Consider the following 16,393-nt stretch of genomic DNA (forward strand, 5'->3'; position numbering starts at 1 on the left):
CTGTCACTGCACATGGAAGAGTATTTACTCCGTGGTACTTTCGCTCATACTAAGCGAACCCATCACTGAACATGAAGCTCTTCTTTGGATCCTATTCTATCAAGCATAGTTGGTAAGGGTCTCAGAATGAGGAGAAATGCTTAATTATCGGCCGAACGAGTGTTTTGTAAGCTACTTCCTTTGTGGGTGGGCGTCACTGCCTAAAAATTCTTCCAATGAATCTCAGTCTGGCATCTGTTTTTTCAGTGATTAGTTTTCTGTGGTTGTGGTCTTTCCACATTAAATAGCCAGTACACATACTTCTAGATATTTAATGGATTTTATTGTTTCCACTGAATGTTAAAAATCGTGTAATCAAATGATAACGGGTATTTCCAAAAATTCATGGGCAATGCATTATGTTGAGAGTCAACTGCCAATCACTGCACCAAGCGTCTATGCTCTTCAGGTTTTTCAACACTCCGCTACAAATTTATAATGTTGAGTCTTTGCTGTATATAAGAGCATTGCCTGCAAACAGCCCCATGGTGGTTCAAACGTTATTCACCAGGTTATTTATATTTATTGAAATAGTAAGGGTCTAGTAATATTGCCTTCAGACACTGAAAAAGTTTTCACGCATTAAAATTTCTCCCCTGTGTTCTACTTGAGGCATTCAATAAGTAATGCAACGTATTTTTTTCTCACCGAATTTCGGTTGAAAACTTGCGGAATGTGTTGTGGGTCATCGCGGAATGTTCTCACTTCAGCAGCTGTAATTTCATGAAGTTCGGGTTAGGCGGTGCGCTATACTTAGCCTTCAAAATGATTGCTGTAACGGTGGTAAGTTCCAAGCAGAGAGCTGTCATTGAGTTTCTTTTGGCGGAAAACCAGAGCATCGTAGACATTCATAGGCGCATGCAGAATATCTACAGACACCTGGCAGTGAACAAAAGCACGACGAATCGTTTGGCAAAGCGTCTGTCACCATCGCAACGGCCGCGCAAAAGCGTCCTATTGACCGTGTGCCGATCGCCCGCACACAGCCGTTACTGCTGCAATGTCGGAGCGTGCGGACACTCTCATTGGAGGTGATCAACGGATCTGATCACAATCACACACCTTACTCCTCAGCTGGACGTCTGTGTTAGTAGTGGTGGAACAGTCGTCCACCAGCTGGGGTACTCAAAGGGGCGTTCCCACTGGATTCCTCGCCGCCTAGCAGATCATAAAGAACAATAAAGGACCATCTGTGCGGAACTGCTTGCACTTTACGAGGCTGATCGTGACAATTTTCTGTCGAACATCGGTGAAACATGGGTTCACCGATTAGTACCGGAAACAAAACGCCAACCCATGGAATGACGTCACACTACTTCTCCTCCTCAGCCGGTAAAGTGATGGAGATGGTCTTCTGGGACTCTCAAGATGTTATTCTGTTTGATATTCTCCCTTGTGGTGCAAAGATCAACTCTGAAGTGTGTTATGCCACCATCAGGAAATTGAGTGAATGACTTCAGTGTGTTCATCACCACAAAAATGTAAACGAGTTTCTCCTTCTCCATGACAACGAAAGGTATCACACAAGTCCACGCGCCCGAGAGGAGCGCAAAAATCTTCAGTGGACTGTTTTTACTCATCCATTCTACAACCCGGATCTCGGACCTTCAGATTTCCGTCTGTCTGGCACAATAAAGGATGCACTCTGCGCGAAGCAGTACGAGGAAGATGGGAAGATTCAGCAAGACGTTAGCTCCGACGTAAGCCAGTAGAGTGCTACCATGCGAGCATTCAGGCTCTCCAACTAAGGTGGCGTAAGGTCGTCGCAATGAATGGAAATTATGCTGAAAAATAGAGTTTTTGTAGCGAGAAGAGTGGGGAATAAAATGGTGTACTGGTATCTTGAGAAACATCCGCCAGGTTAGCCGAGAGCGCTAACGCGCTGCTTCCTGGACTCGGGTAGGCGCGGCGGATTAACGACGAGGGCCTGTGTGCCGACCAGCCTGAATGTGGTTTTTAGGTGGTTTTCCACATCCCGCTAGGAGAATACCGGGCTGGTCCCCACGTTCCGCCTCAGTTACGCGCGTCGCAGACATTTGACACATGTTCGCACTATTTCACGATTTACACTAGACGCAGACAGATGGGGTACACTGATTCTGTCCCAGGGGGATGCGGGGTGGCGGCAGGAAGGGCATCCGGCCACCCCTTCAAATTAACATGCCAAATCCGATTTAACCACGCCGACCTTGCGCAAATTGCGGGACAAAGGCGCAAGTGAAAGAAAGAAAGAACGACTGGTACACTGAGAAAACCAACATGTTTTAGAAAACAATATGTTGCATTACTTGTTGAACGCCCCTGGTACAAGGGGCACGCTCCAACATTGCAGGAATCACTGCGGCCGGCCAACACGCAGGAGATCGGTCAGGTTGACGCAAACTTGATGCCCTGATGTCAGACGGTTCGCCCAACGACTCACCGTGCCAGGACTCCGTAGACATTCTGCAAGCGCCTATGAATATTTGCGATGCTCTGGTTTTCCTCCAAACGACACAAACGCACCTCCTTTACAGAAGTCATTTTAAAGGCTACGTATAGCGCCACCACCAGCCGGAACTTCATGAAACTATAGGGCCTGAAGCAAGAATATTCCACGATATCCAACAACAAATTCCACATTTTTCAACCGAAACTGGCCGTGAAAAAAATGTGTTGCGTTACTAACTGAACCACCCTCGTACGTATGCTCATTTCTGTTTGTATGACGACAGTAAAGATCTGTGTGGAACGCCTTCCATATTTCAAGGAACGCGACATCAACCTAGAAACCTGTATCTTCTGTCTTCTGGATTTCGTGGACGAACGGTGTGAGACGGTTAACACACGATCGTTTTCTGTGGGATCCATGTTTCGCAGTTTAGTGTTTCCGACGTTTGGTGCAATACACAAAACACTGATTTGATACAGTAATTTGTATTATTTGAAAATTAAAAAGTTCATCTAAGAAGCAATAAATAAATAACCAGAACATCAAGTAAAAAGCACAGCCTTAACAGATATTTTCTTACCTATAGTTGCACTCCTTTCTTAATGTTGGCACTATTTTCTCGGTTATTTGCTGATACAGTTTCAATTCGCGGCTAAGTTTCCTTATTGTTTCAAGGTAGTCAGTTCTTTCTTTTTGAAATTCGCCTTGCAGGTCGGAGTTCTCACATTCCAGCTCTCTTATCTGCAATAGAAAACAAACATATTGACTTTGCACTATTTTACAAAAAAAAAATACGGATTGTAAGACTTCCTCTTTGAAATAAATAAAAGCACAAATATTGATATTTAAAGCTTTTACTTCTTCTAAATGAGACCAAACGATTTCAGATATGTCACCTTGCTTAGCAGAATGCGTATACCCACATGAATTCTATATATTTTCCTATAATATCCGTGTTACATAACTTAAAAAAACAGAAAACGTGCCGGCTTGTTTCAGCACGATAGAGTAATATACTAAAATAGAACAACAGTTATTTTCATTATGTAAACGAACTCACTGCACTTCTAACAAAAAAGGTGAGCACCCAGAAGATGTCGTCGAATGTCAATGTAACTTCCTACACGTACACATCATCGGCCGGTATGTACAAGGTGTGCAACGTTGCTTCCGCCGTTTTTTCCCCAACATTTGAGGCTTTAATGAAACAAATTGGTTACCCATGTATCATTCAAAGTAAAAAATGGTTCAAATGGCTCTGAGCACTATGGGACTCAACATCTGAGGTCATCAGTCCCCTAGAACTTAGAACTACTTAAACCTAACTAACCTAAGGACATCACATACATCCATGCCCGAGGCAGGATTCGAACCTGCGACCGTAGCGGTCGCGCGGCTCCAGACTGAAGCGCCTAGAACCGCTCAGCCACACTGGCCGGCCATTCAAAGTATTTTCCTTCGCTGGCCACTACTTTGTCCCACCTTTCGGGCAGTGTACGAATCCCGCCTCGAAAAAACTGTTCATCTTTTGAAGCGATCCACGAATCGATCCAATTTGTGACTTCTTCATGAGATCGGAAGTATTGGTCAGCCAGGCCATTCAAATGGCTCAAATGGCTCTGAGCACTATGGGACTCAACTGCTATGGTCATAAGCCCCCTAGAACTTAGAACTACTTAAACCTAACTAACCTAAGGACATCACACACATCCATGCCCGGGGCAGGATTCGAACCTGCGACCGTAGCAGTCGCACGGTTCCGGACTGCGCGCCTAGAACCGCGAGACCACCGCGGCCGGCCCAGGCCATTCACCATTGATCTAAACAGGTGATAGTCAGAGGGAGCAATGTCTGGAGAATACGGCGAGTGGGTTAGGACTTCCCATTTTAACGTTTCCATGTCCCACTTTATCGTGCCTCTCGGTGTATTGCGGCCGTTTGTCTTTTAACGCTCTGCTCAAACGCATTAATTGCATTCGATAACGAGCACCTGTGATTGTTTCACTTGGTTTTAACACCTCATAGTAGACGACACCGAGCTGGTCCCACAAATGCAGAGCATGATCTTGAAGCCGTGAATATTCGGTTTGGTCATAGTAGTGGAAGCATGGCTGGGATATCCCTATGATTTTTTGCGTTTAGGGTTATCGTAATAAACCCATTTTTCGTCCTCTGTCACAATGCGATGCAGAAATCCCTTCCGTTTTGGCTTCTGAAGCAACTGTTCACAAACTCACAAACGCCGTTCAACGTCTCTTGGTTTCAGCTCACACAGGACCCAAGTTCCTTCTATCTGAATCATGCCCATACCCTTGAGACATTTTGAAATGGCTTGCTGTGTCACTCCCACTAAACGTGCCAATTCTTCTTGAGTTTGACGCCAGTCTTCACTCAGCAATGTCACCAATTCCGCATCTTCGAAAACATTCTCTCTTCCACCACTATGCCAGTCTACGACGTTAAAATCACCATTCTTGAAGCGTTGAAACCACTCACGACACGTTCTTTCACTAATAGCGTCCTTACCATACGTTCTTGAGAGCATTCGATGAGACTCAGCCGCTCTTTTCTTCATACTGAAACAAAACAGTAACATCTCCCGCAAATGACGAGAATTAGGCTCTTAAACTGACATTTTCAATCAAGAACAACTTTATGATGTACACACAAATCGACTAAAGTTTGAATGAGGTTATGTTGAGCGAGGTCCAAGCTAACTGTCTGACATCTGCGATCTGTTTCTTTCGACCGCTACTTATCGTTGTCGCCACCTATCGGCAATCGGAGGACGCAAAGTTGTACTCCCTATAAGTAATGGAGTCCCAGTTCTCTGTGGCACACTGAAAGGCCACCAGAGTGAACTGGTGTTGTTCGTGTCTAGTGTTGCTATCAGGCCCGGTAGAGCGTAGTACGAGCGTGAACAGCGCCAGATGTCGAGTGATCATTGACAGACACAGGTATGCGCGTACGTGTATGAAACAGCGTTATCAGCAACTGGCAGAGTTGGAAAGGAGCCTCAATGTGGACCTCCATTTTGCTGGCTGGCCGGAAGCCACCGTGCGGTGCGTGGCGGAGGGTACCCTGTACCACTATTTCTCATTTCCTTTCCTGTTCCACTCGCAAACAGAGCGAGGGAAAAACGACTATCTATATGCCTCCGTCTTTCTTTCTTTCTTTCTTTCACTGGTGCCATGTCCCGCGCTGGCGCAGGGTGGGCATTGTTAGGAACGGATTTGGCAAGGTTAGTATAAAGGTGTGGTCGGATGCCCTTCCTGCCGCCACCCCGTACCCCCCGGGACGGAATTAGTGTACCCCTGCTGTCTGCGTCTAGCGTAATTCATGGGATAATGCGAACTTGGTCAGATGTCTGCGAGTCTTGTAACTGAGGCGGGACGTGGGGACCCGTCCGGTATTCACCTAGCGGAATGTGGAAAACCGCCTAAAAACCACATCCAGGCTGGCCGGCACACCGGCTGACGTCGGTAATCCGCCGGGAGGATTCGATCCGGGGCTGGTGCGCCTGTCCGAGTCCAGGAAGCACTGCATTAGCGCTCTCGGCTAACCTGGCGCGTTATCTATATGCCTACGTATGAGCCCTAATTTCTCGTATCTTGCCTTCACAGTCCTTACGCGGAATGTACACTCCTGGAAATGGAAAAAAGAACGCATTGACACCGGTGTGTCAGACCCACCATACTTGCTCCGGACACTGCGAGAGGGCTGTACAAGCAATGATCGCACGCACGGCACAGCGGACACACCAGGAACCGCGGTGTTGGCCGTCGAATGGCGCTAGCTGCGCAGCATTTGTGCACCGCCGCCGTCAGTGTCAGCCAGTTTGCCGTGGCATACGGAGCTCCATCGCAGTCTTTAACACTGGTAGCATGCCGCGACAGCGTGGACGTGAACCGTATGTGCAGTTGACGGACTTTGAGCGAGGGCGTATAGTGGGCATGCGGGAGGCCGGGTGGACGTACCGCCGAATTGCTCAACACGTGGGGCGTGAGGTCTCCACAGTACATCGATGTTGTCGCCAGTGGTCGGCGAAAGGTGCACGTGCCCGTCGACCTGGGACCGGACCGCAGCGACGCACGGATGCACGCCAAGACCGTAGGATCCTACGCAGTGCCGTAGGGGACCGCACCGCCACTTCCCAGCAAATTAGGGACACTGTTGCTCCTGGGGTATCGGCGAGGACCATTCGCAACCGTCTCCATGAAGCTGGGCTACGGTCCCGCACACCGTTAGGCCGTCTTCCACTCACGCCCCAACATCGTGCAGCCCGCCTCCAGTGGTGTCGCGACAGGCGTGAATGGAGGGACGAATGGAGACGTGTCGTCTTCAGCGATGAGAGTCGATTCTGCCTTGGTGTCAATGATGGTCGTATGCGTGTTTGGCGCCGTGCAGGTGAGCGCCACAATCAGGACTGCATACGACCGAGGCACACAGGGCCAACACCCGGCATCATGGTGTGGGGAGCGATCTCCTACACTGGCCGTACACCACTGGTGATCGTCGAGGGGACACTGAATAGTGCACGGTACATCCAAACCGTCATCGAACCCATCGTTCTACCATTCCTAGACCGGCAAACCGTCATCGAACCCATCGTTCTACCATTCCTAGACCGGCAAGGGAACTTGCTGTTCCAACAGGACAATGCACGTCCGCATGTATCCCGTGCCACCCAACGTGCTCTAGAAGGTGTAAGTCAACTACCCTGGCCACCAAGATCTCCGGATCTGTCCCGCATTGAGCATGTTTGGGACTGGATGAAGCGTCGTCTCACGCGGTCTGCACGTCCAGCACGAACGCTGGTCCAACTGAGGCGCCAGGTGGAAATGGCATGGCAAGCCGTTCCACAGGACTACATCCAGCATCTCTACGATCGTCTCCATGGGAGAATAGCAGCCTGCATTGCTGCGAAAGGTGGATATACACTGTACTAGTGCCGACATTGTGCATGCTCTGTTGTCTGTGTCTATGTGCCTATGGTTCTGTCAGTGTGATCATGTGATGTATCTGACCCCAGGAATGTGTCAATAAAGTTTCCCCTTCCTGGGACAATGAATTCACGGTGTTCTTATTTCAATTTCCAGGAGTGTATATTGGAGGCAGTAGAATCGTTCGGCAGTCAGCTTCAAATGCCGGTTCTCTAAATTTTCGCAATAGCGTTTCTCGAAAAGAACCTCGCAATATCCAGATTTATGGGGCATTCGGATGTGACACTGGCATGATTAAGTCTGCATGGGAATCGGATGGCAGCCATACTCGTCGTCAAAGTTCCGGTCCATAAGATCTGACCACAAGGGTTGTGCAGCAAGCACGTCGTCACTCCATCACATCTGGACCTGCCCTCCGACAACGGTTAATGGATTCTCTGCGATATTCAGTGTTATCCCGCACCATTAGATGGAGAATAGCAGCTGCCGGAGTGGGAAATTACTGTTCCGGGCGAATTCTGCCGTTAACACAGCAACACAAACGTCTATGTTTGGAGTGGTACAATGGCCAGGAAACAAGGACTGCTGATGAGTGGCGTATTGTGTTCAGCGATGAATCACGGTTCTGCACTACCACAGATGACCAACTTCGGTAAGTATAGTGCCTACCTAAGGAGAGATCCCATCGTTCCAATGTTTTGGAGAGGCACAGCGTTGTTACTCTTGACAACATGCTGCGGAGAGCCATCGGGCATAACGTCATGTGATGGCTAGTAGTGACTGAGGGAACTCTGACGTCCTTCGGCATCATCATGTGTTACCTCTCATGCGACAATATCGTGGTGCCATTTTTCAACTGGGCTATCCCAGTCTCTGTGAACTGTGATACTGAGGGTCACGTGGGTCAGCGAGATCCAAAAAAATGGTTCAAATGGCTTTGAGCACTATGGGACTCAACTTCTGAGGTCATCAGTCCCCTAGAACTTAGAACTACTTAAACCTAACTAACCTAAGGACATCACACACATCCATGCCCGAGGCAGGATTCGAACCTGCGACCGTAGCGGTCACGCGGTTCCAGACTGTAGCGCCAAGAACTGCTCGGCCATTCCGGCCGGCTCAGCGAGATCCACAGGTCTGTCTTCGATAGATGATGTATGGAACCAGCAGTTACAACAGTTGTTGGCCAGTTTGCCTCAGGAGGAGATGCAGCAGCTTTATGAAACCCTTCCCAACGGAATTCAGCATGCATCCATGCCAGAAGTGGTGTTACGTCATACCGAGAAGTGAGGCCATATTGCCAAGTTTTATGTGAATGTGATTCGATTTTGTAGTCACTGAAATAACATCACGTACCCTGCCAACTCGTGAAATTCCACTTCGTTTCCTCCTCCCCTTCTAGGTGCTTCACTTTTTTTGTCTGGCTGTGTATATTAGTTTTTATGGATCTCCTTTCTACTACATAGGATCGCAATGATAACAGACTACAAATTTATTAATTGCGTCTTACATCAGAGCTGATATGATCAACTTTATGAAATTTTCTGAACTAGCTAACAAAATGACCCGTTAGATGGACATAAAAAAATAGACACATAGAACAATCGTTTTGTTGAGTAGTGATACTTCGTATTTCTGTGCCAAACATGACGCTTTTCAATTTGAAAATGAAACTAGATCAATTTAATAGGAAGTCCACACTAACCTTCATTTTGTACTTCTTCAGCAATTCTGTTTTTGTACGGAGCTCTTGGTCTATATCATCATAAACCTGCAACAATAAGAATTAATCGGTTTACATTTTACTCATTATTGTCTCTAAAACAAGTTAGAAATTTAATCATATGGTTGAAGGCCATTTGCAGAAGGTGTTCATACAAGTGAATCAGATTAAAGTGTACAAGCTCTCATCTTTCCGATGAAGAAGAAAATTATGAAATGGTGGAACGTAAGAATTTGGAAAATATTTCTGTTAGATTACATAGCAGTGAGAGGATATTTACTTTAGTTATCACAACTTATACTAACGTTGGAAACACATCCCCAGCTTTTGACAGGTATTTATCTCCAGATACACAACAGAAAAGTTTTATTAATGAAACATTAGTTAATTCATTACTAATGAAACATTATTTGGGCAGATGTGCTGAAAGACGTAATGCAGTCTTTTCCTCAGATGATTATTCGTCAAAAAATGGAAAGCAAGTTTAGGATTTAAAGTCCCGTCGGCATCGAACTCATCAGAGACGGAGGAAAAGAGCCACGCGGAAACGTGAAGGGGCACGTACAGCACAAAAGCGTACAGGCCGACCTCGTCTCTTGATTGACAGAGACCGCCGACAGTTGAAGAGGGTCGTAATGTGTAATAGGCAGACATCTATCCAGAACATCACACAAGAATTCCAAACTGCATCAGGATCCACTGCAAGTACTATGACAGTTAGACAGGAGGTGAGAAACCTTGGATATGAGCGGCTGCTCATAAGCCACACATGACGCCAGTAAATGCCAAACGACGCTTCGCTTGGTGTAAGGAGCGTAAACATTGGACGATTGAACAGTGGAAAAACGTTGTGTGGAGTGACGAATCACGGTGCACAATGTGCCGATTCGACGGCGGGGTGTGGGTATGGCGAATGCCCGGTGAACGTCATCTGCCAGCGTGTGTAGTGCCAGCAGTAAAATTAGGAGGCGGTGGTGTTATGGTGTGGTCGTGTTCTTCATGGAGGGGGCTTGTACCCCTTGTTGTTTCGCGTGGCACTATCACAGCACAGCCCTACACTGATGTTTTAAGCACCTTCATGCTTCCCACTGTTGAAGAGCAACTCGTGGATAGCTATTGCATCTTTCAACACGATCGAGCACATGTATATAATGCACGGCTTGTGGTGGAGTGATTATACGACAATAACATCCCTGTAATGGGCTTGGCCTACACAGTCCTGACCTGAATGCTATAGAATACATTTGAGATATTTGGGAACGCCGACTTCGTGCCAGGCCTCAACGACCGACATCGATACCTCTCTTCAATGCAGTACTCCGTGAAGAATGGGCTGCCATTCCCCAAGAAGTCTAACAGCACGTGATTGAACGTATGCCTACGAGAGTGGAAGCTGTCATCAAGGCTAACGGTGGGCCGACACCATATTGAATTCCAGCATTACAGATGGAGAGCACCACAAACTTGTAAGTCATTTTCAGTCGGGTGTCCGGATACTTTTGATCACACAATGTAGTTCCTCGTATCTAATGATCTCTCTGGCGAAGTGACATTAAGCGGTATGAAAACAGAAGTTGCTCTTCTTATCTTGCAGGTTATACGTGGGTAGACACAGTTGTAACACATAGCTTGCGCAGTTACCTAGTTAACAAGGAAAGACAATGTCTTCAATGCGTTTACAGTAATCAAAAATAAAACAAAACTTTATTAAAGAACAGCGTCAAATGTCTTAGGATACCGCCACATGAACGCGCCATAGGCGAACTGTGCATTCCGTTCAGCTGATCTTCCAAGTCATTTACCGTTTCTAATAGAATTACGTCCTCGTCGGGAAACCTCGTAAGTTTTTATTTCTTCTCTCTGATCTTTAAGTCTCCTTCCCAGATTTTTCTTTTGTTTTCTTTACTGTATTCATTTGACTCATCTTCGTACATATACACACAAAATGTATGCCAGTCAAGTGATGTCATTTTATATAAGAATGTTTCCAAAAATGTTTTTGTATTTGTTTTAGTAATATTAAAGTTCACAGCAGGCTGATGAAGTAAGCTTTGCAGAGTGATTGAAGTCGGTAAATGACAAATGAGTAAAGAGATGTATGTGGGATGGTATGCAAATATATCTGTATGTATTTCGAGGGAAAGGTAGAATAATATTGCGATACAACTACGGTTTAAACTTGTTTTGATATATATTCTGCATTTTTTGTCGTTTAAAGTGTCAAATACCATGTGTTAAAATAATTAAAGAACAATAAATACTCCTTCTCCTGCCAGTAATACTACTAGTATTACTACTACTGTGTACCTTCCGATATATGCTCTGCGATGGCTTGAGGCACGTGTAGATGTAGTATCTTCTTCAAGCAATGAAATGGAGCTGTTATTGATAATACCATTCACAACGAGATATAAATGCTTAATGCATCTGTGAGCGTTTACAAGTAGAAATACTCTGCGAATAACTAATAAAATAACTGACAATAAAGTTTAACACTAATTTACTAAGGTTAAATGATTGTTTAAAACTACGTCAGTACATAAAATCAGTGATTAGAAAGACGTAAGCTGCGCGAGAGGTCCGCACGATAGTGTGTTAAAATGAATGGTACCAGTTCCTGAATTTGTCAGTCGGCACGGACATTCGATCAGGGGACGTGTGGTCACGCAACCACACCTGTTACTGGCGGGCCAATCACCTATCGATCCACTGCATAAAGTTTAGCTGCGCTTGAACCGGGCAACCGTAGCAGACTAACTGATTATCCTACGTTCGCCGTGAGTGCGTCGGCTACATAAAGTGCAGGTAGAAAACTAGTGTGACAGTGCAGTTCTTACTTCTCTTACGTTATTGATTCTGCGTATACTATTACCTGTAATATCAGATTATTGGCAAATGATGCAGTTACTTATGAGGACGATTTATATGATAAAAACTGTATTCACAATAAAATGAATGCCCCTAGCTGCATACAGGCCTTGATATAAGTCAACGAGGGAAGTTGAAACTGTGTGCCCCGACCGGGACTCAAACCCGAGATCTCCTGCTTAAATGGCAGACGCTCTATCCATCTGAGCCACCGAGGACGCAGAGGATAAGGCGACTGCAGGGACTTATCTCTGGCACGCCTCCTGTGAGACCCACATTCGCAACTTATTGTCCCGCACTATATTCATAGTGCCCCTGCCCATTATACTCATTACTCGTGGCTTTACTGCCGATTCCAGTAAGAGATCGGACATTGTTTGTGCATCTGCACAGAAGAAGATGGTCAAATGGCCGGTGAGCCTTAACTATATATATATATATATATATATATATATATATATATATATATATGTATGAAGATGAATACAAAATTTTCTCTAAGGTGCTATTAAACAGACTAGAACCACAAGCAGATCTGCAAATTGGGGAATACCAGGCAGGCTTCAGAAAAGGGAGATCATGCATCGAACAGATCTGGAACTTGAGAACACTTTTGAAAGTCAGACAGGCAAGAAACACTGTAGTTACCTTTGTGGACTTTAAAAAAGCATATGATTCCATAGACAGACAGACACTCTTTGACGTACTGGAAGAATATGGTATCGACAGAAAAACCAGGGCACTTATACAACAGACGCTTACAGACACTACCTCCAAGATTAAGTTCATGGGAGAAATTTCGGAACCCTTCCACATACACACAGGTGTCCGACAAGGAGACGGGCTCTCACCAATCCTGTTCAACATGGTGTTAGACAAAATTATCAAGCAGTGGGAGGAACAAGTTAAAGGAATACAGCTGGGAAGAACACGTGAAACCAAACAATCATAAAATGTCTGGCATTTGCAGATGATATAGCCATACTCAGCAATAATACACAGGAGGCAAAGGAAGCACTGGAATGCTTGCATGAAATAGCTGCCAAATCAGGTCTGCAGGTATCTTACGAGAAGACACAATATATGGAACGACAGACCAACAATGTACACACCATGCATACGGTATATGGATCCGTAGAAAGAGTCGAAAAATTTAAGTATTTAGGGGAGTACATACAAATGGGAGGATCAAACAAGGCGGCTAACATGGAACGAACGAAGAAACTCCAGAAGGCATACAAACTCACATGGTCGCATTATAATAAGAAAAGCATATCGAGGCAGGCCAAACTTAGGCACTACAAAACAGTTGTATTACCAGAAGCATTGTACGCGTCAGAAACAACCACAATTGGAGCATCAGGCATCATAGACACAGAAAAATTAGAACGCAAAATTCTCAGAAAAATATTTGGACCAATTCACAGAGATGGCGTATGGATGAAGCGACCTACCAAAGAGCTGTACCAGCACACTGACAGACTAACAGACGCGATCAGAAAACGCAGATTAACTTTCTATGGGCACATACAGAGAATGGACAACAACCGACTTACAAAGAAAATTTTTGATGTAGTAAACAGCTCAAGCAAGAAAACAAATTGGTATCATGAAATAGACGAAGACTTAAGGCAGATAGGGATCAACAGGCAAATGATAGGAGACAGGAAATACTTCAGAAACAAAGTTAGGAGTGCAAAATTTATTGTAAAGGAGAGAAAGAAGAAAGGAACATTATGGACAGAGCAAAGGAAACAGGAGCACAGCCAAAGGATGAAGAGATTTTGGGAAGAGAAGAGGAAGAAAGGAAAGAAGTGAAAATTGTGTCATCATGTGATTTTCGAGTTCAAACACTGTCCATAAGGGCAACAATGAAATGAATGAATGAATGAATGAATATATGAAGATGGTATCTGTTCTTTCGGACATGTCCGGAAGAAAAGATACCATCTTCATATATTCATATAAAAACTGTGTTGTCGTCCAGTCGGATCTTAACAAAATATTTACCTGTTACGAAGATAGGCAGATAGCTCTTAACGTAAAGAAATGTGAACTTAAGGATTTCACAAAATGTCAAAACGTGGTAGCTTTTTACTGAACAGTTAATAACATACAGTCGAGGAAAGTCGTCACCCACAAATATCTGAGAGTAACAAATCATGGGGATGGGAAGGGAGATGGATCACAAGGACTCAATTGTAGGTAAAGAAAATGGATGGAACAGATTTATTGTTAAGGTACCGGGGAACTTCAGTTCATCTAGCGGAGAGATTGCTTTAACCCGCAAACTACAGTACGGTGCGTGGCGAAGGATACCTTGTACCACTGCTAATCACTTCAGTTTATCTAGCGTAGAGATTGCACTACATCTACATCCGCTTACATACCCCGCAACTTGTACCACCACTAGTCAGTTCCTTTCCTGTTCCAGTCGCAGTAGAACGAAGGAAAAATGACTATCTACATGTCTCCGTACGGTCCCTGATTTCACTTATCTTCGTGGTCCTAAAAGCGAAATGTACGTTGTCGCCAGTAGAATCGTTCTGCAGTCAGCTTCAAATACCGGTCCTCTAGATTTTCTCAATAGTATTCCTCGAATAGAATGTCACCTTACCTCCAAGGACTCCCATTTGAGTTCCAGAAGTACATCCGTAACACTTGAGTGTTGTTCGAACCTACCAGTAACAAATCTAGCAGCCCGCTGCTAGAAAGCTTCGATGTCTTCCTTAAATCAGACCTGGCAAGAACCCCAAACACTCTAGCAGTGTGTTCTATACGCGGTCTTCTATGCAGATGAACCACACTTTCCTAATCTCCCAATAAGCCGGAGTCGACCATTCCCCGTCGCTCCTATCGTACTTAAGTGCTCTTTCCATTTCATATAGCTTTGCAACGTTGCATCCAGATACACTACTAGCCATTAAAATTGCTACACCACGAAGACGACGTGCTACATACGCGAAATTTCACCGACAGGAAGAAGATGCTGTGATATGCAAATGATTAGCTTTTCAGACCATTCACACAAGGGTGGCGCCGGTGGCGACACCTACAACGTGCTCACATGAGGAAAGTTTCCAACCGATTTCTCAGTCACAAGCAGCAGTTGACCGGCGTTGCCTGGTGAAACGTTGTTGTGATGCCTCGTGTAAGGATGAGAAATGCGTACCATCACCTTTCCGACTTTGATAAAGGTCGGATTGTAGCCTATCGCGATTACGGTTTATCGTATCGCGACATTGCTGCTCGCGTTGGTCGAGATCCAATGACTGTTACCAGAATATGAAATCGGTGGGTTCAGGAGGGTAATACGGAACGCCGTGCTGGATCCCAACTGCCTCGTATCACTAGCAGTCGAGATGACAGACATCTTATCCGCATGGCTGTAACGGATCGTGCAGCCACGTCTCGATCCCTGAGTCAACAGATGGGGACGTTTGCAAGACAACAACCATCTGCACGAACAGTTCGACGACGTTTGCAGCAGCATGGACTATCAGCTCGGAGACCATGGCTGCGCTTACCCTTGATGCTGTATCACAGACAGGAGCGCCTGCGATGGTGTACTCAACGACGAAACTGGGTGCACGAATGGCAAAACATCATTTTTTCGGATGAATCCAGGTTCTGTTAACAGCATCACGATGGTCGCATCCGTGTTTGGCGACATTGCGGTGAACGCACATTGGAAGCGTGTATTGGTCATCGCCATACTGGCGTATCACCCGGCGTGATGGTATGGGGTGCCATTGGTTACACGTCTCGGTCACCTCTTGTGCGCATTGACGGCACTTTCAACAGTGGACGTTACATTTCAGATGTGTTACGACCCATAGCTCTACCCTTCATTCGATCCCTGCGAAACCCTACATTTCAGTAGGATAATGCGTGTTGCAGGTCCTGTACGGACCTTTATGGATACAGAAAATGTTCGACTGCTGCCCTGGCCAGCACATTCTCCAGATCTCTCACCAATTGAAAACGTCTGGTCAATGGTGGCCGAGCAACTGGCACGTCACAATACGCCAGTCACTACTCTTGATGAACTGTGGTATCGTGTTGAAGCTGCATATGTAGCTGTACCTGTACACGCCATCCAAGCTGTGTTTGACTCAATGCCCAGGCGGATCAAGGCCGTTATTACTGCCAGAGGTGGTTGTTCTGAGTAGTGATTTCTCAGGATCTATGCACCCAAATTGCGTGAAAATGTAATCAGTTCTAGTATAATATATTTGTCCAATGAATGCTCGTTTATCATCTGCATATCTTCTTGGTGTAGCAATTTTAATGGCCAGTAGTGTATCTAATCTATGTGACTGTATCACGCAGTAAACATTGTGGTAGTTTTTCCTACTCATCTACATATCTTAGATTTCTCCATATTTA

The 16,393-nt window shown here is 45.4% G+C and overlaps 1 protein-coding gene across 1 annotated transcript in view; it reads right to left on the reverse strand.

The window, feature by feature from the left end:
- The window catches only part of LOC124556381 (osmotic avoidance abnormal protein 3), a 373,479-nt gene that overhangs the window by 120,641 nt on the left and 236,445 nt on the right, over positions 1-16,393 (reverse strand). The window contains exons 12-13 of the mRNA XM_047130344.1: positions 9,119-9,184; positions 3,051-3,211 (exon numbers count right to left, since the gene is read on the reverse strand). Coding sequence (XP_046986300.1) covers positions 3,051-3,211; positions 9,119-9,184 — 227 coding nt within the window. The remainder of the gene's footprint in view (positions 1-3,050; positions 3,212-9,118; positions 9,185-16,393) is intronic.

This window comes from Schistocerca americana, chromosome X (genome assembly GCF_021461395.2).
Source record: "Schistocerca americana isolate TAMUIC-IGC-003095 chromosome X, iqSchAmer2.1, whole genome shotgun sequence".
NCBI classification, from domain to species: domain Eukaryota; kingdom Metazoa; phylum Arthropoda; class Insecta; order Orthoptera; family Acrididae; genus Schistocerca; species Schistocerca americana.